General features: G+C 45.7%; 5 protein-coding genes across 5 annotated transcripts; 3 read left to right on the top strand and 2 right to left on the bottom strand.

The window, feature by feature from the left end:
• Positions 1 to 453: 453 nt before the first annotated feature.
• LOC135614389 (geranylgeranyl pyrophosphate synthase 7, chloroplastic-like) lies at positions 454 to 1,743 on the top strand. The gene has a single exon (XM_065111726.1). The coding sequence runs from the start codon at positions 529 to 531 to the stop codon at positions 1,570 to 1,572; it is 1,044 nt and encodes a 347-aa protein (XP_064967798.1). The 5' UTR covers positions 454 to 528; the 3' UTR covers positions 1,573 to 1,743.
• A 566-nt stretch (positions 1,744 to 2,309) lies between these two features.
• LOC103974981 (aldehyde oxidase GLOX-like) lies at positions 2,310 to 4,037 on the bottom strand. Its single transcript, XM_009389887.3, has one exon. The coding sequence runs from the start codon at positions 4,035 to 4,037 to the stop codon at positions 2,367 to 2,369; it is 1,671 nt and encodes a 556-aa protein (XP_009388162.3). The 3' UTR covers positions 2,310 to 2,366.
• A 4,293-nt stretch (positions 4,038 to 8,330) lies between these two features.
• Positions 8,331 to 11,950, bottom strand: LOC103987013 (EIN3-binding F-box protein 1). Its single transcript, XM_009405188.3, has 2 exons — positions 11,698 to 11,950; positions 8,331 to 11,041 (listed from the first exon to the last, which is right to left on the bottom strand). Exons 1-2 carry the CDS (start codon positions 11,720 to 11,722, stop codon positions 9,102 to 9,104), a joined length of 1,965 nt encoding a protein of 654 aa, XP_009403463.2. The 5' UTR covers positions 11,723 to 11,950; the 3' UTR covers positions 8,331 to 9,101.
• Positions 11,951 to 18,513: 6,563 nt separating this feature from the next.
• LOC135613429 (ethylene-responsive transcription factor WIN1-like) lies at positions 18,514 to 19,652 on the top strand. The gene is made up of 2 exons (XM_065110458.1): positions 18,514 to 18,732; positions 18,877 to 19,652. Exons 1-2 carry the CDS (start codon positions 18,653 to 18,655, stop codon positions 19,421 to 19,423), a joined length of 627 nt encoding a protein of 208 aa, XP_064966530.1. The 5' UTR covers positions 18,514 to 18,652; the 3' UTR covers positions 19,424 to 19,652.
• Positions 19,653 to 20,948: 1,296 nt separating this feature from the next.
• LOC135614388 (heme oxygenase 1, chloroplastic-like) lies at positions 20,949 to 25,523 on the top strand. Its single transcript, XM_065111725.1, has 4 exons — positions 20,949 to 21,454; positions 23,846 to 24,069; positions 24,925 to 25,032; positions 25,171 to 25,523. The coding sequence occupies exons 1-4, from the start codon at positions 21,040 to 21,042 to the stop codon at positions 25,261 to 25,263; spliced, it is 840 nt and encodes a 279-aa protein (XP_064967797.1). The 5' UTR covers positions 20,949 to 21,039; the 3' UTR covers positions 25,264 to 25,523.
• Positions 25,524 to 27,427: the final 1,904 nt, after the last annotated feature.

Here is a 27,427-nt window from a genome sequence, read left to right as displayed (position 1 = left end):
AATCAAAGCAAGACCAAATTGGGAGGATGGAGCAATGTATCGCATGGGAGGAAGAAGGTATCGCACGTTTCTCTCGCTATCGCATCTTTTCACGGCAAATTAACTCCGAATCTAATATTCACGTGAATACACATGCAACCATAGCCATAGCGTGTATCCAAGTTATAAACATCCTCTTTTAACACGTATTATGCATTGTAGTGTCCTCGTGAGGCACACATCTTGAAAGTTCCAATAGTCAACGTTCCCCGTTTCAAGTCGTCCGTTATCCTTTATAGAGAGTCCCTTCTATTTACCAGTAGAACCTCCGCAGCTCTAACACGTATTATGTCGTGTAGTGCTCTCGTGAGGCACACATCTTGAAAGTTCCAACAGTCAACGTTCCCCATTTCAAGTCGTCCGTTATCCCTTTATAGATAGTCCCTTCTATTTACCAGTAGAACCTCCGCAGCTCTTACACCGCGAGTAACATCTCTCTCTCTCTCTCTCTCTCTCTCTCTCTCACACACACACACACGCACAGGGGATATGGCCAACACTATGCCTTGTCTCCTTGGCAACCCCCTCCTGAAGCCCGGTGTGAGGAATGGCCATATGTCTGCGACTCGCCGATTCGTCGAGGTGAGATGCGTTCCCGCCCGGCCGGACATCGGACTCAACAAGAAGGACATGGGTGAGGGAATCGAGACGTTCAACTTGAAGGAGTACATGGCCGATAAGGCCCGGCTGGTGAACGAGGCCCTGGACATGGCCGTTCCCCTCCGCTACCCCCATAAGATCCACGAGTCCATGCGCTACACCCTCCTCGCCGGCGGCAAGCGCGTCCGCCCCATCCTCGCCCTCGCCTCTTGCGAGCTCGTGGGCGGCGACGAGAGAGTCGCGGTCCCAGTGGCTTGCGCCACCGAGATGATCCACGCCATGTCCCTCATCCACGACGACCTCCCCTGCATGGACAACGACGACCTTCGCCGGGGCCAGCCCACCAACCACCGAGCCTTCGGCGAGGACACCGCCATCCTCGCCGGCAACGCCCTCCTCTCCCTGGCTTTCGAGCACGTCGCGGCGCGCACCACCGGCGTGCCGGCCGAGAGGGTCCTCTGGGCTGTCTCGGAGCTCGGGTCCACCGTGGGGTCGCAGGGGCTAGTCGGGGGCCAGATCGTTGATATCGCGAGCGAGGGGAAGGAGGTGGACCTCGAGGTGCTGGAGTACATTCACACCCACAAGACGGCGCGGCTGCTCGAAGCGGGGGCCGTGTGCGGGGCCATCGTGGGCGGCGGTGGAGACGCCGAGGTGGAGAGAATCCGGAGCTACGCGCGCTGCGTCGGGCTGCTCTTCCAGGTGGTGGACGACATCCTGGACGTAACGAAGACGTCGGAGGAGCTCGGCAAGACGGCGGGGAAGGACCAGGCGAGAGACAAGACAACGTATCCCAAGCTGCTTGGCCTCGACAAGGCCCGGGAGTTCGCGCAGACGCTGATGCGCAAGGCGATGGACGAACTCGCGGGGTTCGAACGCCTCCGCGCCGCGCCGCTCTATCATCTCGCCCACGACATAGCCAACCGGCACAACTGAGGCGGATACTGTCACATCAATGCCAGGTTTCCGATACAACGAAGGGATTGTGTACGTCCGAACCTTCGATCGCAAATAGTTAATTTAAATAGTTATGGTTTGACGTAATAAAAGATGATATTTGTTGTGATTTAGATTAAGATAAATAAATAAGCGATTGGGTTTTTAGTATGTAATGAGAAGGTTTGTGGGGTTATCAATTATTATTTTTTATATTTAAAAATTATAATTTTTTTTTGCTATTATAAATAGTAGTTTTTAGATAAATCTAAAGTTACTTTTTGCTTCTTCTATTTTTTTTTTCTTTTTTTCCTAAAATTTTAGGATAAAACCAAGTTTTGAAAAGGAATGTGAAGGTGATGTGATATTTTTTTTTTTAGAAAATCAAATTCATACTAATTATAAGTTATTTTTTATATTTAGTATCTCAATCTTATATTTTCAAAAGTTATATTGATCTCTATATTTACGAAAGTAAAATATTTAATTTATAAAATTATTTTTTAATCTCGTATAAGGAATCTTAATAATTTATTTTCGTAAATATAAAATTTTAATTAATCTTTAAAGTATAGATTTAAATATTAAAAAATAATTAATTATAATTAATAATACGTAATTACGGTGGATGACGATCAACAATGTCGGCCTCCAATGCTGCAGCGGTCTTCCAACCGATGTGCAAAGAGCCACCAACACAAACACCACAAGAAGATGACAGCATTGGGCTGCTCGGTTGATGCTTTCCATGTCGTTTCCTCTCCAAAACACTCCTTCACAAGATGCCCTATACATCACTGTATATGGGCCCAATTGCTCTCGCTCGGCACCCCACCGTTCACCACGAACACCATATAATACCCTGAAGGCGCCAAAATGGCCGACGCCGGCGCCATCGCCATCACTTGATAGGTGCCGCTGTCGGCCGCCTTCGCCGCCGCCTCCGTCTCCAGAACAAGCAGCCTCTGGTTCATCGAGAACGAGTGCGTCGCGAAGGACGGCGCAACCATCGTCACCCGGACTCCTTCGTCGCCCACCGCCCCGGCCGTGAACTGTAAGCTGAATCGTTTCCCGTAGCTCAGCCGAAGCGGAGATGGCGAGGTGACGATACGCGGCCGTCGTGCCGAGTGCGCTGGGCTCAGGTAGGCTGGAGAGAAGGCCTCCAAGCTGAGCTCGGTCGGGAACTCGACGCCGGAGAAGTTGTAGTTGACGTTGGGGTTGCTCCCGCCGACGAGCACCCTGCCGTCGCGCAGCAGTACCGCGGTGGAATGGTAGAGGCGGGGCGTCGTGGAGGGGCTCTGGATGTCGAAACGGGCGCCGGCGGGCCTCTCGGGGCGGTAGACGACGGGCGTCAGCACCGGGTCCCGGGCGAGCTCCCACCCGGCGGTCCCTGCCGCCGCGCCGTTGATCATAAGTACTTCGCCGCTGGGCAGCAGCACCATGTCCCCCATGACCCTCGGCACGGGCATCGTCTCCATGGACCAGGACGCGGCGGCTTCCGTGATCTTAATCCTCCCACACGTGTCCAGCGCCCGAACGAAGCCCCTGCTCTGCAACGCTTGCACGTACGAACCCATCGGTGCTCCGCCGCATATCAACACCTCGGCCTCCTTCGGCGACGGTTTCAGCGGCAGCAGAACCGACGATCCGGTGCTCGGGTAGTTCCTGGGTTCGCCGCCGGGCATTTTCGGGTAAGTCTTCACCACGGTGTTCTTCGTGTAGTCGAGCAGGATGGCACGGTTGTTGGCGAAAACGAAGAGGTTGCCGTCGATGTTGAGGTGGACGAACGGATAGAGATTGTTCTCTACGGCGTCTCTGGTGTCTCGGAGGAAGGGTAAAGCAATGGTGCGCAGGTCGGAAGCATCCGGCGATTTGGGATAGAACTCGTAGTTGAATTGGCGTCGGCCTCCGACGACGATCGCCCGGCCGTCAGGGAGGATCTGGTTGGTGGCGTACCACCGGCGTACGGCCAGAGCCTGTGGGACCTCGACCCAGTTGCAGCGGCAGTCGTCGCAGGGGCGGAACGTGCGAGAGGCGCGCTCGCCGTCGTTGAAGCCGCCGGTCTGGACGAGGGTGCCGTCCGGGGCGACGGTGCCGGAGGAGCACCAGGCGTCGGTCAAGAGCATGAGCGGGCGGAAGGTGTTGGCGGCCACGTCGTACTCGACGGAATGCGCGGTGCAGTCGACCCGGAGAGCCTTCTCGTCGGGGTCGTTGCGGCATTTGCCGACGGGAAGGGAGAGGTTGGAGGGGCCGAAGTCGGTGCGGTCGAAGACGACGACGCGGTCGTTGTGCAAGAGCTGCATGTGCATGGCGGAGACGCCGATGCTGCGCTGGAGGAGCGTCCATTGCCCACCACCGGCGGCGGTGGCAGCCACCACTGTTTCCAGGAGGAGGAAGATGAGCTTAGTGTGGTCCATGATTGATGTCATTGCTGATCCGCCAGTACCGCTGTGCTCTCCCGTCATTTATAGAGCTCATGGGGAGTGTTAGTGTAAACACCTAAGCCGAGGCCTCGAGCCCGACGCGGCTCGGTTCGGGGATCCGGATGTCGGGGATCTCGGGCGATGTCCCTCGGGGTCTTCCGGCGGCCGAGCACAGTGGTTCGGGTCGGGACATTGGGTCGGGAGGAAGCTCCGCCGCAGCGCCGGGAAGAGGCGACACCATCTCGCACCTGCATACAGGTCGGGCCGGGAGCTCGGCCCGACCCCTCTGATGATCAAGTTAGCGATGTGGAGAGGGTTTTGGAGGAAGAGATGCCTCCGAGTGCGTTGTGCTTGTGTTTGTGTTCCCCCTGTTCGTTTAAAACTCTGGGGTATTTATAGATGAGTTTGATGTTACCTGATGTGGCTGCTTGCAAGAGGCAGGCTGATAGCGTCTGACATGGGGTTGGCGTGGCGTGAAGAACCAAGCTTGAGTTAGGTGTTAATGTCGACTTCCTCGGGTAGTGTGTTGTCCAGGCATGGCTAACGTCATGGCGTGTCACGTCATGACGTCACGACGCAGGCGGGCTGGCCGCGCAGGTGTGGTCTCGGGCATTATGCGGCCGAGGATCACGACGCAGGCGGACTGACCGCGCAGGCGTGTCTCGGGAACATGGAGCCAAGGAGCACGACGCAGGCGGGCTGGCCGCGCAGGTGTGTCTCGGGAACATGGGGCCAAGGAGCACGACGCATGCAGGTTGGCCGCGCAGGTGTGGTCTCGGGCATTATGCGGTCGAGGATCACGATGCAGGCGAATAGACTGCGTAGGCGTGGTCGCGTTGGTCATGCAGCCGAGTAGCATGACGCAGGCGGACAGACCGCGCATGCGTGGTCGCGATGGTCATGCGACCGAGTAGCACGACATAAGCGGGCAGGCCGCGTGGGGTGGAGTCGAGTAGTGCATGGCCGAGGGAAGTGGCTCAGGCTGAGAGACAACTCAGGCGGGTAGGCCGCGCTGAGGTGAACTCGGCAGTGTACGGCCGAGAAGCTTGGCGCAGGCAGGCTGCGGCCGAGGGACACCGCTCAGGCGGGCAAGCCGCTCTGAGGTGAACTCGGTAGTGCATCGCTGAGAAGCTCGGCGCAGGCAGGTTGCGGCCGAGGGACACCGCTCAGGCGGGCAGGCCACTCTGAGGTGAACTCGGCGGTGTATGGCCGAGAAACTCGGCGCAGGCAGGCTACGATCGAGGGACATGGCTCGGGCCGAGGGACACAACTCAGGCGGGCAGGCCGCACTGAGGTGGACCCGGGCAGTCCATGGGCGAGGCGTTTAGATTCAGAAGGGTTTAAGCCGGGGCCAACCACGAGCCGAAAAGGGGGTCAGGCAGATACTGAACCTTCGCTCAGAAGAGACTGAGGCGGGGCTTAGATTTCTTTTCATGAGTACATCGGGTAGCCACCGCGAGTGCTTGGCCTTTCTTATGGAGCCCGCGGTCGGAGGTCGTCCCTTCTCCTCGCGGTCGCCCAGGCCTCCGCTGCGATGTATTGGTTAGCTCGCTGGAGCATCTCCGACACCGCCGTGGGAGGTCGCTCCGCGAGGGACCAGAGGAATCTGGAAGGTCGCAAGCCTATCATAAATGCCTGCACTAACAGAGAGGGGTGAGTGTCCGGTAAGCATCGGATTTGCGTGGCAAAGCGATTCACGAAATGTGAGAGGGGCTCGTCCTCTCTTTGTTTGAGTCCGAGGAGCTGTGCCGCGGAGGGCTTTGGCTGGGCATGGGCTACGAAGTGGAGCTTGAAGTCCTTGGCGAGCTGGCCGAAGGAACTGATCGTTCCGGTCTTCAAGCCGTCGTACCATGTGCGGGCTGGACCCCTCAGGGTCGTGGGAAACGCCCTGCACATTAAAGCTTCAGACGTTCCATACAGTGCCAGTTGGGCACGGAAAGCGGCGACATGGTCCGCTGGGTCAGTGGAGCCGTTGTATGCGTCCAGAGAAGGGAGCTGGAAGTTCGGGGGAAACCGCGTGATCTCGTATCTCTGGTGCGAACGGAGATCCTCGGTATGTGTCCACCCCGAGCTCTCCCTTCGAGTTACGAAACTCCTTCTCTAGTTCGTCGAGCCGCTGCCAAAGAAAGCATAGCTGGGCTCGCAGGGGGTCCGTTGACTCCGAAGATAATACCTCGGGCTCCGAGCGGCCGCTCGGGTTTGTCCTTACTGGATCCCCGAGTGGGGTCGGTCTGACCCGAGGAGTAGTGGAAGGCTCCATAAGCGTCATGTGGGCTCGAGCGGGCGGCTCTTGTTGCCGTAGCGGTTGAGTCATATGCGGGGGTGCCGGTTGAGGGACGAGTGGGATGATGGTTTGCACCATATCCGTCAGAGCTTGGACTTGAAGAGCGAGGTCGTGAAAGGCCTCAGACGACATCGGCGAAGGAACGCTCGGAGCGCCTTCGGGCGGAAGCAGATCTGAGTTGTCGAATGAACGCCAGCAGCGTTCCGAGGTTGCGGGGAGGTCGTCAGCCCGCGGCCCGTCACGCAAGGGACGCACGTCTTACGCCCCTGCTAAGAACGATCCCTCGGCGGGGGGTTCGTCGGGATCAGTCTGAGGATCCCTCGACATTCGGGCCCTCCTTCTAGCGCTAAAATGTTAGTGTAAACACCTTTAAGCCGAGGCCTCGGGGCCGACGCGGCTCGGTTCGGGGATCCGGATGTCGGGGATCTCGGGCGACGTCCCTCGGGGTCTCCCGGCGGCCGAGCACGGTGGTTCGGGTCGGGACGTCGGGTCGGGAGGTCGGGTCGGGAGGAAGCTCCACCGCAGCGCCGGGAAGAGGCGACACCGTCTCGCACCTGCACATAGGTCGAGCCGGGAGCTCAGCCCGACCCCTTCGACGATCAAGTTAGCGATGTGGAGAGGGTTTTGGAGGAAGAGATGCCTCCGAGTGCGTTGTGCTTGTGTTTGTGTTCCCCCTGTTCGTTTAGAACTCTGGGGTATTTATAGATGAGTTTGATGTTACCTGATGTGGCTGCTTGCAGGAGCCAGGCTGATAGCGTCTAACATGGGATTGACGTGGCGTGAAGAACCAAGCCTGAGTTAGGTGTTAATACCGACTTCCTCGGGCAGTGTGTTGTCCAGGCAAGGTTGACGTCATGGTATGTCACATCGCCATTTTTACCCTCGTTAGGGAGGGAAGCCATCAGCATGCCAAATGGAGGAGGTGGTGCGACATCGAGGAGGAAGAGAACAAGGGGAATCGTCCGGATCATGATCGGAAACGGCAGTGCCCACGAGGCATGGTTCACATGGCTTGGCTTTGTGCGGTGCGGTGTCTTTGTTCCCGTTGGGATTTCCATGGGCGGACGGTGAAGGATTTATGACGGCCCGCCCGCTTCCACTTTCTTACTTGGGTGATATTGGGAACGGTGGTACGGCCGCCGTGCGGAGCAGTTTACAGAGTAGGGGTCTCTAAGTTGTCATTTGCGGACTCCATCCGTATCGTGGACATGCCACGTCTCTTGCATGGACTGGCTGTGGTAGGGGGATTTAGGAGGGGAGGGGAGATGGAGAATCTGTTCACGTTCTTAAGCTACAAGAAAAACCAAAGAAGAAAACAAGACTCATGTGAACTTGGAAAAGCTCATAAATATTTTTCTACCACGAATGTTCAGATATCTGTCGTGTCCTGAAGCAACAAATCTCCTCCTTTTAAGGATAACATGTAAACCGAAACCAAAAAAATCACGTTCAATCGATTCAAGTTCGATTTCAAACCGAAACTATAACCACTGATTTTAGAACTAGGGCTTGTCCCATGAAAAACATCCTCAGCCAACTACTTTCAAATACCAACACTGAATCCAGATAAAATAAATGATTAAATACGACAAGATCCTGAACATGTATAAATCAAAAACATAAAGGAAAAAAAAAAAAAACAATCATCGAAGAAAATTTGTATCAGACTTTTACATCTAGAAAATAGAGCGTCCACATACATACATGAAACGAACAAAATGCAATGAACAGCAGGATCGAAAAAGACATTTCTTGTGGAGCTACCATTCAGATGAAACAGGCATTATGCATAAGGATACGCTCCGGTAAATACGAAAAGAAGCATTAAAAGGCTACCTTATAAGATATGGGCACACTAAATATGAAAAGAAACATTAAAAGGCTACCTTTTGCTCATGGTGGAGAAACCACAGACGGCAGCGCAGAAAGCAACAGTAGATATCATGAACAAGCATCGGAGGATCGCTAGCCCAACCAGATCAAGAGCATCGTATCGTCCATGACCAATCTTTGTACACATACAATCCCAAAGAAAAACCAAAGAGATAATGTACACATAAAACAAGTTTATTCACTATAAAAAGGTTGCCAAGATTACAGTCTTCACCCACCAGCCTGCAAAAGTAGGATTTGGTTTAAAAAAACAACCAAACATGGTTGTCATGGCATGCTTTTAACTATTTGCCGCCATAAACAAACCAAATCCCATGAATCTCAGGCACTCTAAACAGAACCGTGCAAAATGCAACCAAACAAAGACCATACTAACAAGGGCGACACACCCAAACGACTCAGAGGGGACATAAAGCCCGGACTGGAACAACTCTTAGGGACTGACTGCCTAAAACTACCGGACAGAAACCAGCATTTGCCAATATGAGACTAGGCTAAAACACCAGAGGAGCAATGTAGGATGCTACCCTGGTAATACAAACCAGGATCATATGAAAAACAAGGGATGCATGAGATAACCAGACTCGAGAATGAGAAACAACTAGAACTAAGACCAGACATGGACGTGATCACATGAACCGAGGCCAAAACAGGGAAAAGCCAGCCAGTTGATGACTGTCAAACACCCTAAAACAGAGTTCCCTTTCAAAAGGAGGACATCTGCAAAAATATGAGATCAGCCAAAGGTCCATGGTAGACGACCAAGGTCTGTGAGAAAGTTGAAACTCACGGTCAGAAAGCACGAGCCAAAAAACAGATTAAAGTAGACTGCTGCTGTTCACCATCCAATTCGGGTGCCGGGGCTGATGAACACCCAGTGATTAGACTCCCAAGGGATTCCCCTGCACCATTTTCATACTTCTGTTCACCTAGGAAATGATATCACACCACCATAGCTTCTCCTCGAGCAACTTCATACCCCGGGTGCTGATCAAGCTGCAGTGCTGGAGATTCAGGCCCACCATGGACTGTCCCAAGTTCCCCAAGAATGGCAGACTCTTCACTGTGACCTTTGAGCAACTTGCAAGAGAGAGAATCTGCAGCTGAAGCTGCCTTGCTGATGCCAGGACTGCAACACCATAATCACTCACAGAGCAACTGGACAAATCAAGGTCCTCAATCACAGAACAACCATCTGCAATTGCCAGGAGGCTTCTATCAGTGATCTTCTTACAACCACGAAGATTAAGCATCTTCAGAGTACTTCCATGTGCCTTAACCAGCGTAGTTACCAAATCATCTGTCACATTAACACAACCATTCAGATTGACCTGCACAAAGCCGACATCAGAACTCTTGATCAAAGGGAGGAGAAATGTGTCAGTCACTCCAACTTGTCCACTCAAGTCTATATTCTGTAACTGGGGGCAGATCTTCCCTACCACTTGTAAGCTAGCACTACTGACTCCTGGACAGTCACGAATAGTCAGAGACCTAAGAGACATGCAAGATGGCAGTTGCACTGGGGCAAAAGCTGTGTCTTTGATGCCCAAGCATCTCACCAGACTTAGAGACTTCAACTGGGGACTGCATTTCGAAAGAGCACCGAGGACACCTATAAGAGTGATCTGATTACAATCCTCAAGGTGCAAATTCTCAAGTTCCTTTGCACTTTCAGCAAAAGCACTCAAACCAGAATCAGACAGGTAGCAAGACTTGCGAACAAAGAGATGCTTCAGGAAGGGGGAACCCTTGGCAATAGCTTGCAAGGCTATATCAGTGAGCCCGTTGCAACAAGTGATACTGATGGACCTCAACTTCCTCAAGCCAAGAGTACTTCCCATAACCCAGAATCCCTTCTCATAAACATTCTGGAGACCAGACAGGGATAAGTCAATTATATTTTTCCCATAGTGACCAATGACTGCAAGAGCGACATCACTGATGGACAAGGTCTGAAGTTTTATCCTTTCCAGGGAAGAAGATGCTGAAGAGACCAAGCTTGTAATTCCTTGGTCACCAACATGTGGGCAGTTTTTTATGGTAACGGACTTTAATTTTGGACAGCACCGACCAATAGCCTGCAGACCTTCATTACCGATGCTTGAGCAAGATTCAATTGTGAACGATGTCAACTTGGGGCACTTCTGAGCAACAGCTATCAAGCCCCTGTCCGAAACCTGTGGGCACTGGCAGAGGTCAAGCTTTTCCAGCAGCGGGCATCCATCTGCAATCTCTGATAGGCCAGCATCAGTTATCAATGGTACCTTCCACATAGATAGGGCCCGAAGGGAAGGGCAACCATGAGCAATTGCAGAAAGCCCAACATCAGTGACCCGAGTCGAATTGCTTCCTCGGATGAGAAGCTTGCCTAACCCACCACGGCTACAGGTTCCAAGGGCGATGGAAGCAAGTCTAATATCTGTAGCTTCCTCTGCATCCAAGCGCCTGGTAAGATACCCATTGTTCTCACTTTCCTGCTCGTCTTCAGACACATCTTTGTTCAGATCAGGCAAGGGTTTCTTCACGGATTCATTCCTATGCTTCTTCCTAGCAGCGAGCTCAGAAGAACGGATGCTGCACAGCAGCATAAGCCAGCGCTTAGAGACACAAGCAGAGTTGCTCCTTTCCTTATCTCCTGGTAACCGCCGGAGGATCTCAAAGAGGCATTCGTCAGGAAGGGTGTCGATCGATCGGGGCTGCTGCTTTTCATTTGCAGTTTTTTCTCCTGCTTTGCAAATAAGAGGAGTGATCCGAGACCTCTTACTAGGCGGGCAGTAGGCATCAAATTTATAGGTGAGAGATAGCAGGAGGCTCGAATCCATGAGGTTTGAGAAAAGAGGGCCACCAGGGCCGATATCATCGTTGCCTGCATAATATGAGAGGAGGACAGCGGTGAGTCCCAGAAGTTCATCTAAATATAATAGAAAAGCCAAACAAGATCCTCCTGACAACCAAGAGACTCACGGTAGATCTCAAGGTGTGCGATCCGTAACAAGAAGCCATCTTGTAGTTCTTAGATTTCTCTATTCATTTCCAATTTCACTTTAATCTATAATCCATAATTCATGGATCTTGTTCTACATCGCCAAAAATGAGAACATAGTATGGGCGAAAACATAGAGATCTGCTCTCCCATACACACTAGGAACGAAATAGTTGCCGAAAAATCAAATCAAAGCAGGATTAACTAAAAAATAAATAAAGGTAGCAGAAATATCTAACCAAAGTAGAATCAGAAGCTTGAACTAACAACAGGATGATAATATCGCAAAGGAAACCCAAACATATGATCTAATAACCCCAGAATCTAATTTAGTAAGCTATTCAGCTTCAGACCAAGTCTAAATTCATTATGCACAGCGACAAGTGGCAAAAGAACCCTCCGATCTACAAAAGACTTGCGGAAATCACTTAACAGAACAATAACCCCAAAAAACAAGCAGATCTCGACGCAGAGCCCAAGGATTTCATGATCAAGCCCATGAAAAATCAACAGATCTGAGAGGAGGGAAGACGAATTACCTGCGCAGTTGACGAGCGCCGCCATGAGAGCTAATCAACGAGGAACAGCTACCGGGAGCTAATCAACGAGAAAAGTAACACCACCAGACGCATCACAAGAGCCCCAAACGAATCCTATCGACCTACAGAGGTCAAAAACTGAGAAGACGAAGAGGAAGAAGAAGAGAAGGAGGATGATTCCTAGCTGCCACGGGATTGGGGCTTTGCGGAGGACAAAGAGTCCGGCGGCTCAACATAATAAAAGAAGAGGGGAAAGAGAGGATAGGGAACGAGGTCGAATTCCCCGTTTTGCCCATTGTATACATTGCATCCGCTCGTACAAGAGGACGTGGGTTGATGGCAGTGGACGCCGAGGGAACGCGTGGGTCACGTTCGGCAAGCGGCAACACGAATCCCGACGCTGGGCCTACTTAGATACGGTTCCCACTTTTTCTTAAGAGAGAGAAACTCTCCGTTCATCCTCTCTACTTAATTCTACTTCACTAATGTAGTTCATATTTTATAATATTGAGAAAAATAAAATAAATAATGAGTAGTTTTGCATGTTGCACCGAGATATCAATTTAAGATCTAAATATAATCAAAATATTATTTTTTTTCTTCTAAAAATAAGAATCAACCTAAGAATTAAATGTATAGACCTGACTCACTTAAAAATTTAAAACTAATAACTATAATTTCATACCTAAAACATTAGTTTAATGATGATTATTTAATATATTTAATTTAAGTAAAATTTTAAAAATCTAATCATCTGAATTTTAATATTATTTGGATAACATATGTAACTTAAAGAGCATAATTTTATTATAAAAAATACTTATACGTGCTACTCAGTAGAGGAGTCCAAGCTTAAACGAGTCCGTGAGGTGGTATCTAATATATTTAACTTAAGTAAATTTTAATATTTATAAATTTAAACAATTAAATGGTAATATGTTTGACACTTATTTTATGTTTAGGATTAAGTTGATGTGACTCACTTTAAATTGAGAATTTAAACCTCATCCTATAATTATTTTTGAAGTTAAAAAGCTTGACTATTAATAATAAAATCTTAAGATCAAATTTCTTTTTCACCATGCATCCTTTTGTAAAAAAAATCTTTAAAATCAATTAAATAAAAAGACGAGATAAAAAAAAGAAAATTAGGGTGCATCTATACTTGCAAAGCCCCAAGGAAGCAAGACTACCAGAGCTCTAATGACACACCGAAACGTGATATCAGCAAATTATGATGACTCGTTGTTTTTGCCTGGTAATGCTTATCCGTCATCCATGAAAACGCCATGTGATCATCATGTAACAGTTGATTAGTACTAAAGGTGGCAACAATTGTCGATGTGTTGTCCCACATTGTGGAATTGTGTGCCACGTGGTCCTGTATGTTCCAGCATTGACATGTGGGGTTACCCCAATGGACAGTCGAGTACTGACCAGCGTGCAAGTCAAGTACATGCACAGTAGCAAAGGAATACCATTTGTACTGTATGTATTATACAGGCAACCACAAGTAAATTGAGTACCCAGAGCATGTAGCTTCATGCATGTAACTCATCGAATAGGTTAGTTGGCATCTTTAATACTTTAATTTAGTTTAGATTAGTTAGCATTTTATTGCAGATTAAGAAGAATCAAGTAGTGGATAATATTATCCTATCAAATAAGAAAAGAGTTAAGTATGAAAAATCAATATTGGTTGTTAGTTGTCCTTAACACAATAATTGGAGTTAAATATTTAAAATTAATATTGGTGGTTGTTAGTTGTCCAACACAAATAATTTATCATTATCTACCAAGCCACAACTATAATAGTGGCAATTCAAACAAAAAACAAGCTAATTATGTTTGTGCTAAAACCATATGATTATATTAAATCTGAACCAAAATGAAGCCTAGTAAAGAAACTACATTACATTCTACTCAAGAAGAAAAACGAGATGAAGACTAAGAGCAAATTAGATTACTTGAAAAAAAAGATTGTTTCAAAAGATGGACTTGATTAATGATGAATCTCACACACAAACACATGATAAATCAGCACACATGAAGAGCATATACATTTATTTATTGCAACAAGGCACATTAATTAGATCCTAATCCAGCTACACTTAAGAATTAATAATGTCACAAGTTGGCAATCATAAAATGATAATCCTGCCACGATCTTTGACCAGGTTCTCATTGGAAGTTGAAACAATGTGAAAACAATTCTTGTCCATCCCACTTGGATTATATTACAATATGTTTTGGTGTTGGTGTCCCAATTGCATCACACTATAAGGCTTACTAAATTGTGTGTGTGTGTCTCTCCCTCTAAATATATATATTTGGTACAACGAAAGATATGCATGGAATTGTTTCCAGAGCAGTTGTGATGGGAAGGGAGGATGAATTAGTGACATGCATGCATCTAAACTTTTGTCACATGGAAAGATGCATATGGCTGTCAACTACCACTTTGCAGCTTGCAAGTCATAGTATATGAACAAAAAGTCCACAGTTCAACGCGCATGCGCTCGTGTTGAAACACATTGAATGAAGCATGGGAGGAGTGCAACATAAAAATAACAATAAAATAAAATAAAATCATGATGATGTATATTATACACGAAAATAATGATAGAACTCTTCTTTTTGGGAAGTATTCACATGCATTTTGACATAAACATTTCATTGTGAAAGAGGATGACATCACGCTTTGGTTTCCCCTTTTTAACCCCAGAATAAGATGATTGTGAAGAGAAAATCTATTGAGCAATGGAAAACCAACATGTTCTTCAATAGAAAATAGGTGGGCATTTAACCTAACAACCTTCTCATATGATCAACCAAAATTACGAAATATTTTTTTTTCGAAAAATCTTGCATGGAAAATTGGACTGCCAATGACTAATCTTGATCCAATCCAATGAATTTAAACGTATACATATAGGAAAGTATTCGATTAGTGTTTACTAAATTGCTTAGCACTAAACGAAATGAATAATGTTGAGAAAAGAAGACATTAAATAGAATGGATTGCACTAGAATGAGAACTTATTAATGTAAGTAAGCTTTATGATACTGATGCTTATAATGTTTCTATAAAAGACAATACATTATTAATAAAAATAGTAGTTATTTACTGGCTTATTTATCCATGTGTTACATAAGCTTGGAGCTAGTAAGTAATGAAAACAAATCCCACTTAATATCTTCTAAAAGAGAAGTGGCCACAATATTTATAGGTAAAAGGGACTGTTTAGTAAGGAAATGGAAGTCAAATCGGTAAATGTGGTTAAATGGTCTTACTTCCATTTATAAGCTCATTTATAAGCTACAAGTGCTTGCTGTAATAATTTTTCCCACAACTGGGGAAGTGTCACTTGGTTGCATTTTTTGCAATAGGGGTTTCTGTCTTTTGTTGATCCTAAGGATGATTGAAAAAAGTTCTTTTTCTAAGAAAAATAAAGAAAGAAATGGAAGCTACTTAGCCTTGGGATTCTTTATTTAGCTTCGTGTAAGAATATTCTTACTTACTCATTGGACAAATAAATGGTCCATTAATTCCATGCCCTCATTGATACTGATACAAATTTGTTTTCCAACCTTTTGATGCAGTCAAACCACGATCTTGATCAGATTAGACATGACTTCATACTTTTCTGAGTCAGGTCATGCCAATGCAATGCAAGCATCAGCCTGACTGATACTTTAGATTTCGTTTTTTAAATTTATTTTTATGATGGCCTTCGTTATTTGCATCCAATTTTTTTTAATAAAAGCAAGAATATGCACACTATTTTTCTCTTTCACTTATCACATTTTGAGTTAGCAACACAGCAACACAGCTTACTTATCCCAAATTCTCTCTCATCCTCTTCGCCCTCGTCAAATCAACATCCAAAAACTGGTAATTGTCTATATAGAAGGTTGAAGAAATCTTGAGAAGAATTATAATTCTACTTTCTTTGATAATTAATTGAATTTATATAACTAATTCTACTCTATGAATTAAAAATACCCCACTCGGAATATTATTTGTAGTTGTTTGGGGGAGTATGGGGACCGAGACTGGCCAAATTCGCACTGGGCATTGACAGCCCGGCCCATGATAGCCCGAGTCTGGGGAAGACGACGCGACTCTATGTTGCCATCAATGCAATTCATCGTGAGCAGCAAATTCATGTTCATACTGGTTGAAAGAATATTTTCAGTCATGGATAAGGCATCAGATCAAGGAACAAACAACACAAAACCCAAGACAAGCAAGCAGAGCAAGCTACAGAATAAACCTATCATTCACCGACAAAAAGGAAATCACACTTTACCCACTATATGCTTGCAATCAAGATTAACCAGCAGAGAAAGCATGATTCAATCGAATGCCTACCTCGATAACAGCTGCGTCGATCCTGAGATCTCATCAGCTTGCAGAATCCTCAATGTCGGTACATCGTCGATCTTCTACTATCGACTCCCATTCCAATCGGCGCATCCGATCCCCAATCCTGAGCCGGATGAGTGTAGCAGAAGTAGTAGGACGAGGAAGAGGAGGAGAAGGAAGGGCTAACAAATTGCTGGTTGCGGAGTGGGAGGAACAGGGCAGCCGAAGAGGTCATCTTACGACGAAGATGGCACTCCTCCCCTTGTTAACGGATTGGAATGGGCCGTTTATATCTTCGAATGCTTTAAATTTCGGGCAACGAAGCATGTGGACCGTCGAGCCCAATAGACCGGCCTAATTGAGCGGCTCGCATAAATTGATCGACGCACTATTATTATCATTATCATTACAAGTAATGGTTTAGTTTCTTTTATTTACTTGGAGAAAGGGGGATAAATCTACTCTTAATCTTTTGTCCTTCCCAAATAAATCATATTCATATCTCGATTCACCGTCGCATGAGAAGTTAGGTTGTAAGGGAAACTTGGTATTAATGACTCCACGTGTTAAGACCTTTTGGATTAAACCGTGTCCTATTTACTTGGAGATGGATAGTATTCCATAGCAACGAAATGAAACTGTTCGATTTGGGAGCAGTAGATATATGTTGGGACATGCCAAGATGAAACTTTATAGTTGTGGTTGTCGCTCGGAGGATTTATTGAAAGCTAACGAACTGCCCTTAGCTTTTTGGTGCAGCCCGGAGAGGAGTAAATGTGCTCATGTGCCTTCTTCTCATGGCATGGTAGCTTCTTCCTCACTGGTCCCTCCCCATGGAGAACCAGTGCCGCCCTTACTGCATGCTTCCCGCAGTTTCCGGTACTCGATCTTCTTTAACTGGCAAAAGAAAAGGTTTTTGCATGCATCTTTACCATGGCGAAGAGAGCGTCCGAGCAGGCTTTCCATGGCCCCATGCACGCGCTACCATCGTCTGCGTTGACGTGACAGGCCCTGGATCATCGGCAGCGAGAAGGGAGAATTGATTGGTTGCAGTAATGGTGGGTAGAATTGGGTGCATGGAAGTGGGAGCTCAGTAAAAGGTTTGCTTCGGCCTCCACGGTCCCGTGGCGGTCCCAGCAACAGCTGTGTCCGGCGTCCATCCCCTCCCGGATTAATGGCTTAAGGTTTCATCTAATGACTCCGTGGGATCGCAGAACAAGATGCGTGTGCAGTGTACTCACTGTCGTCGTTCTTTCTGAGAAAAGGGAGTTGCCCCATGAGAGCTCCTGTGTCCTGGCACAATGATGAAGAGAAGGCAAAGGTAGGTCAGGAGAAGAAAGCCCTCAATCCATGCGTCAAAGACGGAGAGACTACCTTTATATTTACTGTGCATGATGAGCGGTCCTATGAAAGATCATGTTGTTTTCTTTGATGCCCAATAGTGGAGCTCCTCCCACCTCTCCATGAGTTGAATCTGAAGGGATGATGGATCTATTTACCTGGATCGATCCATCAAAGTCGAGTAGGTAAAAGATCAATGACGGTAGAGATCATTAGAACCTCTTAACATAATAAGGTCGTCAGCGAAAGAAACTTCAGGATAAAGATGATTCTGACACATCATGAGAAGAGCAAAAGGAACCCATTTGGTTTCCGGAAAACTTACGCTTATATCTTAGCCATTATCGATCGGTTGTCATCGTGCGGCAGTCCACATTCGAATCCACATCATTCTTCTTAATCACATGATTGATTCATGTCACATGTTAATCACTCTCATCCCCATCACACACCAACGAAGCCTCGATCATCTCATGCTGCTGCTTTCAGCCTTGTTTCTTCTTATTCTTGATAACGAGAACTACACTTAGCACACTCGACCACAATGTATTTGTCACTGTCTTAGCAATCAAAACATGGTGAAGTAGCAGCGATTCAGTGAGAAAAGCAACATAATGAAAAAGCTAAAAGGTCTCATCAAAATAATGCTAATATTGACTGATTTATCCAACAAAACAATCATTCTTTTCTTCTCTTATTTGTATCTTCTCTTTCGATGACTCAGTCCAAGAGAAAGGCATGTGTTGCTATTTATGATGTGACAAGCTGGTGCTGAATCCATGGAGTGTAGACATTGGATTGGCAACCAAGAGAGCAACACTGGGATCTTTCCATGATCTATTACATTAGTTAGCCTCATCCAAAGGCTGCTAGGTGGAAGAAATAAATGAGTTATTCATGGGCGTAGGTGAAGGAGTTTATTACCACTGTACTATGGGTGGTTACGACAGCCTATATGGCTTCCCTTCACCGACAACTCCTCTGCCATTGCTCAGTGCCTCCCTGCACACTCTCATCCGTTCTATTGTTCTGCTCTTCCCCTCGCTTATCCCTGATCGTAGTTCCTCTCTCTCTCTCTCTCTCTCTCTCTCTCCTTCTCTTTCTCTTTCTGGTTGAAAGCCTGCACATTTTGTACTTCGTGGTCAGTGAAAGGCAGGCGAATCTTTACTTCTCTGGTCTCATCCTTCATCTCTTTTCCGTCTGCAGTCTCTGTCCGGCTGCCAGAGTTTTAGTTATAGGAACATAATGGTACAGTCCAAGAAGTTTAGAGGAGTCAGGCAACGCCACTGGGGCTCCTGGGTTGCTGAGATAAGACATCCTCTCCTGTGAGTAGTCCGGTGCAGTCTGTGCCAGCAGCAGTACTTGTTGATTCCTTACCACTGCTTGCCTCTCGATCTATGCATGTGTTGAAGGTAATGAAGGCAATTGGGGTTTGTTTTCCCTCTTAATCTTTCGTGCGGTGTGTACAGCAAGCGACGGGTGTGGCTGGGCACCTTCGAGACGGCGGAGGAGGCGGCGCGAGCCTACGACGAGGCCGCGGTGCTCATGAGCGGCCGCAACGCCAAGACCAACTTCCCGGTGCACCGGGCGTCCGAGGGGGAGGACGCTGCCGCCGCCCACTCGTCCTCCAAGGCCCTGGCGGAGGTCCTCAGCGCCAAGCTCCGTAAGTGCTGCAAGACCACCCCGTCCCCCTCGCTCACCTGCCTCCGCCTCGACACAGAGAAGTCCCACATCGGCGTGTGGCAGAAGCGCGCCGGCACCCGCGCCGACTCCAGCTGGGTCATGACCGTGGAGCTCGGGAGCGTCGGCAGCGGCGGGCAGGAGACCAGCGAGGCGACGATGGCGCCGTCGCCGCTCGCGGGGGAGGGCACGTCGTCGCAGGAGGCGGTCGGAGAGATGGACGACGAGGAGAGGCTGGCGTTGCAGATGATAGAAGAGCTCCTCAGTAGGAACCGCCCGACCTCCTCCTCTTCACATGCAGGGATGGAAGGTGAAGATCACAGCTTCTTCCTCTAATCCGGTAGGTGTCATATGGTTTGGTTTGCTGCTGCGCTCAGTATCATTACCGATCTGGCTATGAATACAACCATAAACAGATCAGTTCATCCGCTTTATCATCCGCATACGTCGCCATTAAGCTCATCAAGCAGTCTCTCATTTCATGAACGCTTCATCCTTGCGAATAGTGCTCCTCTAGCTTACTGTGTATCTTTGTTTCCTCATCTTAATGCATGCAATTATGTCATTACCGTGAAAGTGATGTGGGCGGAACAAAGTAGTCTTCATTGCAACTCACCTTTCCCTCAGTGACTGTAATTAAAGGTCTCTGTGACAGCTGCACCTATCGATCTACAGCGCTTAAGACTGAATCAGTGGAGAGATATACTGAATTGACTGCCATAAATTGGCTTCACTTTGCTAAGTCAGGATGTGCAATCTGACTAATTGGTCATTTTAGTGCATGCTTTTCTAGCCAAAAAGAACTGTAAATAGAAGCTCATCTCATCTCCAGAAACATCATTGCAAGTCGGTGTGGATAACAATATCCAGGAATCCAAACGCAGATGGATGCCATAAATGTGGCTTATAATTGGGGAACAACAAAAAACATGAATGACCTCCTAATTAATCTGCTGTCCTAATCGAATTATTTTCTAAAATACGTCTAACATCCTAAAATTCCATAGGTGCAATCAATCATATGTGTCGTAACATCATGAAATTTGATAGCAGCTCCTGTTGGCATTATTGTTTCTGGCAATTGTTTGGAAGATTTAATGTTACTGTATTGTTGTTAAATGAATATATACACTCATAATTGAGCCCGTCATCAAATATACAACAAAATTCGTCATTATTTCTTGACACTGGTTGGGATCAACAACAATCCAAGAATGGGAAGAGAATTGAATTTTAATGGAGTATACAGATACAAATTCTCATGATGAAAGGAAACTTATTAGATGCTTAATTTACTTCATCTTATCCGGATTAAACCGTTTTAATCATATTAATTAGGGGTGGATTAAGTCAATCTTTAACAATCAAATAATAATTCGAGACCGTTTCTAATAATAATTCGCTAATGAAGCAGACGAGATGACTCCGGAAAATTCTAAGATCAAATTGATGATATAATCACTAGATTCTTTAGCCTTTCTTTTTCCCTTCGAATTCTTTTGGGGGTGTAAAGCATCGCTCGACCTAACAATGCTTGTGCTGTGGCGATGCTCCAATAGGAGCGACTCGAGACGCGAGGAGGGCGTCTGTGGCTCGAGATCTACGACGTGTCTGCTGCCTTTCGTGCCTCAGTTCGCGTTGTGAACGACGTGTCCCGTTGGTGTTCGTTGATTGCGTGATCCTCACATTCCTGAGAGATTATTTCTTGGTGTCGGACGTTACCCCAACCGACCTGCCTCGTCATTGGATTAATCGGTGGTCCCGTCATGCGGACCCGGCACGAGAGACAGAGCAGGTAAAGGAGTGGGAGAGAGAGTGGAGGAGGTTGTCAACAATAAAAGGAAGGCCATTCCCGACACGCTTCGTCTCCTGCGTCTCGTCCTAATCATCATCCCTGCCTCGCAAGCCCTTCGGTCCCGTCTTCCGCTTCACCTTCCCGCAACCGCCTTAGGATGGCATCGTCGACGCTTCCAATCTCTCAATCACTACCCTTCTCCGCCCACCCTCGCGCTATCATCTCCGCCTTCCTCGGAAAGCACCCCCACCGCCTCCTTTGCCGCCCCCGCGGAGGTGCCGGCGGCTGGATGCCCCTGCGGACCATGGTCGTATCCGCCACCACGACCGAGACGCCGAAGAAGCGTCAGGCGGCTGGGGGAACCCGGGACCGTGGGTTCGTCGACGAGATGAGGGCTGTCGCGATGAAGCTGCACACCAGGGATCAAGCCAAGGAGGGGGAGAAAACCTCCGAATCGCCGCCTGTTAGCAAGTGGGAGCCTTCCGTCGAAGGGTACCTCCGGTTCTTGGTCGACAGCAAGCTCGTCTACGATACGCTTGAGACCATCGTCCAGAAGGCCGCCTATCCATCCTGTAAGTTCTGCTCCTATCTCTGATTAACTTCTCGATACACCTCCGATTGTGCTGCTCCTTTTCTTCTTATACAGATAATTTAACGCAATCAGAGAGAAAAGGAAATGGCCCCTAATCTATGTGGGTAATTCTTTGCTGTTGTGATGATTGCCTCTCAAGTTAGCAGGAACTGACAAGGTTATCAGGTTCTTCGTATTGCTTCTGGTGTACCGATTTATTTGAGGAATATACGATTGAAATTGACTTTAGGATGAATCATGTGCATATCATGTGGCCTAAATTTGGTAATAAAGTAATCGAACACTGTGTGGTCGAAATTCGTCATAGAATATGTTACACTTTGTGGTTTAAATTGGTCAGAAAAATGAATGAAAACTGTAGCTCCTTGTACTCTAACTTCAGATGATGTTCTCTCCATAAAGGATCATTGACTTGGATAGTGGACATCTGTGTACTTGTCATTCATTTGTCGAATGTACAGAGTTGGCAAAGAGGTGATGTGGTATTTTCCAGTGCATTATAGTACAGAGTACCCATGTAGTGGTGTATCTGTAATTATGGACATGGCTTCTGTAGTGGTGATGCGGTATTCTCCAGTGATAAAATACATGAAGAGCCACAACTAAAATACCGCTATTATACAAAACTGTATTTGCTAAAACATCCTAAGAGTCCTAGCAATGAGTCAGTAATGTTTATAGGTGTTGGATGTCTACATTTAATTGGATACTCTTGGAATGTGATGGAATCTACTTGGTCAATCATACAGATACTTTAAATACTGAGACAACTGAATAGTTATTTTATTCTGTTCAAATTATTTTTCAGATATGATAAATTGCTTCCAGGGGACAAGTGATAAGAGACCTATCGGTTGCTTGGTCTCTAAGTTCTCCTTGGATGGAAGGTCAGGTGATGATATGGAAACTTTTATTGAACCATAGGTCACGGTAGTGCAAATATAAGACAACAGTTGAACACGCTAGGGACTGTTCATCATCTTGTTTGCATATGCTAAATTGGTGTCAGTACCTGTTCAATTTGTTCCTACTGAACTTTAACTCTTTTTAAACGTTTACAATGTGGACATCCTGTTATTAGTTATTAGTCTCTAAAGGATTTAAATAAATCAGTGACTCCTGCATCTTATGGAAAATTGTGGTTTGAGTAAGAATTCCTTGGCATATAAAGAAGGATCACTTGGGAAATTCTTTTTCTGGAATGATCCCATTGTTCTTTATTATTATTATTATTAGTTTATTTAGTCATCTTAACTGTTGTCATCAATATCAATGTTCAGAAGTTCAGGAGAATTGGCACAATCTCAGATTGGTTGAGTTGGATCATGGTATTAGACTTTCAGATTGGCTTTAATTTGTTGGAGTCAACCTAATATTTTGTTATGGGCCAGATGGTTGATTATTGTTAATCATAGATAAAGGTAGATTTTTTATTGGACTTTGTTGACTTATATCAATTCGGATATGGATCCCAGAAATGCATTGAAGTGCAGCGATTGACTAATCCTGCTAATCATAGTTGATCTATGGTTTGCTACAGGGTATTAATTGAAGTTGTTCAATAATCCCCAGTAGCAGTAATATGTTATGTTCCAACTAGTTGGGGTCGATTGTATGGATATTTTCCCATCAGCTCAATGTTATGCAGTATTCTCACCCAATTCAGATTTAAGCAAAGGAGATTGGTCATGAAACTTAATAAGGTAGTTTGTACTAGGCAAATATACTTTATCATCTCAGCTAGGCCAATTCTGTCAGCAACAACCTTTGTTTCTACTGGACTAGTATGGAGCTGCTATTGGGACCCTAGATCAACTGTTTGGGCCTACTCAACCCTTGACTCAATTGAGTCGACCCCCAGCCTAACTGCTCGTGGCAAAGCATTTTACTACCCTATTTAATTCCAACTAGTACTCTTGCCGCAGAGAAGAACGGATCACTTTTATATGAACAAAAGGATTTCCTGAACACTTTTTTCTGTTTAAATGACCAATTGACCTATATCTCCAAGTAACAGTTATTTTAGGTATTATAAATTTAATATTTGTTCTCAAATTCAGTGATAAACATAATTGATAGTAGTCAACCTTAGTTTATTGAATGGACATTTAATATTTGGAGGGATGCATATGCAAAATTTAAATTTTTGGAAGGATATATATGTCAATATTCAAATATGCTATTTCCAAAATTTGAAAGGATATATATGTAAACCCCCCTTAAATTTTTTTAATGGAATGATGCAGATGCTTATAATTCTTGAAATAAATGAATGCATTGATTTAAGTTATGTTAATCTTTAAATAATTGCAATATATGTAATAGTGAGTGGTTGGACCTTTGTCCTATTGAACTTACTATTTTTTTGCAGATGCTGAGTTCAGGAATACTGGCTTGGAAAGGTCGGAGAAATTAGCCAAAGACTTAGAGTGGTTCAAGGACCAAGGACATACCATTCCTGAACCCTCTTCTGTAGGTGCTTCTTATGCTAAGTATCTGGAGGAGCTATCGGAAAAGGATCCTCAAGCTTTCATCTGCCACTTCTACAATGTATATTTTGCTCATACTGCTGGTGGTCGAATGATTGGTAGAAAGGTACTTTTATTTAGTCCTCTTTTTTTCTTTCTTTCAAATGTGAAACTGTGCCATTCTTCTCAAGAGATGGTTTCGGAACTGCATTCTTAGCATAGACATCTAGGTGGGTTGGTATTAGCATTTTGAACTAAGGTTTGACTTCATTTTAGTCTTACACCCCTTTCACAATTTTATTCTTATATTTGCTTACTCTGTCACCGGCAATCACAAGCTGTACAGGCTATCTAGCGCAGATATCACAAATTTCATATTAGCTTGGTGCAAACTCTCTACACTAAAAGTTTTTGGTAGCCAAGATTATTAATTTTCAGTTATGGAAATAATCATCAAGTAATTAAAATAGATTTTCCAGTTGATTTGGATTTCATTTCTCCCATAGGGTAATGCTTATTGAAGAACATCACATCAGAGATTGGACAAAAGATCAGACTGAGTTTAAAAAGTAGGTACATGAATAGATCTAAAAAATTGTCAGTTATTATTTTATTGGGATTAATGCTGAGATTTCTGCAATATTCCTTGAATGATGAAGTTAATGAAATAGTAAGATCAAGATACTTTCATGTTGGTTCATAAATCTGGCCTCAGATTCAATTATGACCCAGATTACACCTTGAAGCCAGTGTCGCATGTGTGCATGAGGCCTCTACTTTTTGAAGTACATGGGCATTAGACACTAACGTTCAGGCATACCCTGTATTGTTATACTAGCACATATGCAAAAGAGTAAAGAAAAGCTTGATAATGTGTATTGAGTAACCGATTGAAGTATTTCTGGTGTGGATTCACTTAGTTGTAATTGGTCTTTCACTGCACCCATTGATTCATTGTTTTTTTATTTCTGTTCCATCTTAGGTAGCAGAGAAAATCTTGGACAACAAAGAGCTGGAGTTCTACAAGTGGGATGGTGATCTCTCCCAAATGTTGCAGAATGTCCGTGATAAGCTGAACAGAGTTGCTTCCGTACGACACTAAAATACACTTGAATCTTTGTTATCTGAAAACTTTCTGCTACTTTTTATTGTCTTTTGAAGTTATTTGACAAAGCAGTCTGCAAAGCATGGTTTTAGTCCTGAGCTGTTTGTTCCCCACTTGTTGCAGAGCTGGTCCAGAGAAGAGAAGGATCATTGTTTGGAAGAGACTGAGAAATCATTCAAATATTCAGGATCAATACTCCGTCTTATACTATCCTAACAGCTGAGGAAGGATTCATCAGCTTGCTAACTGTAAATATTCTTTCATCTCAGCTTTCCCATTGGGGAAAAACATGTTCAGAATGTTTATTCCTCTACATCGACTCTATGAATTGCACCTTATCTTTTCATTCTGTTTCCTTTCTATGACAAAAAGATGGTGAACTTATAAGTTGCAGTTGGTTTATTGTATGGGTAAGTTGTTCTGTCCACCTCTTTGATCAAATATTTATCGCATCGATTTGGTCTCGTTCTTTTCAAGCTACTTTTGTTCATCCCTGTTGTGCTCGGTGGAGGATAATGCCTTGCGAAGTGAACGAGGGAATCCGATGGTTGTGAAGGTGGAGAACCAGTACGGCGTCATCAAGCATTGCAACGACGACCGTCTGGGGATGTGGTGGCCGGGATTTTAGGATGGGAGGCATTCACGGTGGTCCGGCCACGAACCATGCTGACCAAGGTTGACGCCCACTAGCTCCCACAGTCGTATCATACCAGTATTTTAGGTAATCTTAATTTGCCTCTGTCACCCTTCCTTTTGTTTCTTTCGGAAAATAAAATATAATTGCTCTAAGAAAATAAATGATATGCCGCAAATTAATGCACAGTGAGACCATGAGATATTTCAAGTGACACACTGACCAACTCTACAAGTGTGTCGAGGGGATGTGTTGTTGACGAGTGAGTTTGCTCGGCTTAATCTTAACCTGAAGGCGTAGGGATGTATGAGGAATCATTTGATGCTTGAGTTAGTTTGAAGAAATATAGCACTATGAGAGATTTTTAGAAAGGGGTCCGACACTTAGATTGATGTTGACGGTAATCGACTGAGGGGGTCCTTTGTAATGGTCTCAACATTCCCCCTTGGTATTTTATCCACAAGGGCAACATGCCTGAATGACCTCCCATAGATTGTTGTTCACGGGGTCCGATAGATCATAATCAACCCTACATCATTGTCCAATGAAGAGTGATTTGACCCTTTTTTTATATATAAGTGCCTCTAAGGTGATTAGTTAGCGGACGGAGATTGATTGTCAAAATATTCTTTATCATTTGTCCTCTCGTGAAGAAGTGCTTTGAGGCTCTTGCGAGAGGAGTTCGAAGCATGTTGTTTATTTCGTTTGACATGGGAGTGTTTGCGATTTCGTCTTGTGGGTTGGGTTTTCTTGATTCAGGTGTCTCGGGTGCATTGGGCTTATGTTTTTGACGTAGCAGATTTCTCTTGGTGCAGGTTGAGTTTTTCCCGACTCATGAGTCTCGGACACATTTAACCTTGTGTCTCCACCGTTTATCTTGGTACTAGTCGAGTTTTCTTGACCCACACACCTTATGCACTTTTGGCTTTGTGCCTCCGTTGTAGCGAATTTATCTTAGCGTGGGTTGGGGTTTCCTAACTTACATGCCTCGGGCGCTTTTGGCTTTGCCACCTCAATTATAGCAGATTTATCTTGGTGCGGGTCAAGTTTCCCGACCCATACGCCTCGAGCGTTTTTGGCTTTGCACCTCTATCATAGTAGATTTATCTTAGTGCAAGTCGAGTTTTTCTGATTCATACACCTCAAGTACTTTTAGCCTTGCATCTCCTTCATAGCAGATTTATCTTAGCGCGGATTGGGTTTTCCATACTCACGTCCTGGGTGCTTTTAGCTTTGTGCCTTTGTCATAACAAAGTTATCTTAATGCGTGTTAGGTTTTCCTAACTCACATGTCTCAGGTGCTTTTAGCTTTGTGCCTCCGTCATATCAGATTTATTTTGGCATGGGTCGGGTTTTCCCAACTTATGCGCCTCGAGCGCTTTTGGCTTTATGCCTCAACATAGAGGATTTATCTTAGCGTAGGTCGAGTTTTCCCGACTCACACCTCGAGCATTTTTTGGCCTGGAGCATTGTCATGATAGATTCTCATGTCCCTTCTTTGTCGTAGTGGATCTCGGGTCTTCCTGCTATAATGAGCATCAAATCTCATTTCTATTGTGATGGATTTCTTGTCCTTTCCCCGTCATAGCAGAGCTCGGATCTCCTTGTCATGGTGGGCTTCGAGACTTTTCTCTACCATAGTGGATTTCTTGTCCCTTCTCTGTCGTAACGGATCTTCGATCTCCCTACCATGGTGGGCTTCAAGTCTTCTCTCTGTCATGATGGATTTTTTATCCCGTCTTTGAT

This window comes from Musa acuminata, chromosome BXJ2-6 (genome assembly GCF_036884655.1).
Source record: "Musa acuminata AAA Group cultivar baxijiao chromosome BXJ2-6, Cavendish_Baxijiao_AAA, whole genome shotgun sequence".
Taxonomy (NCBI): Eukaryota; Viridiplantae; Streptophyta; class Magnoliopsida; order Zingiberales; family Musaceae; genus Musa; species Musa acuminata.
Note: the sequence above shows the minus strand (reverse complement) of the source record. Positions and strands in the feature narration are given on the sequence as shown.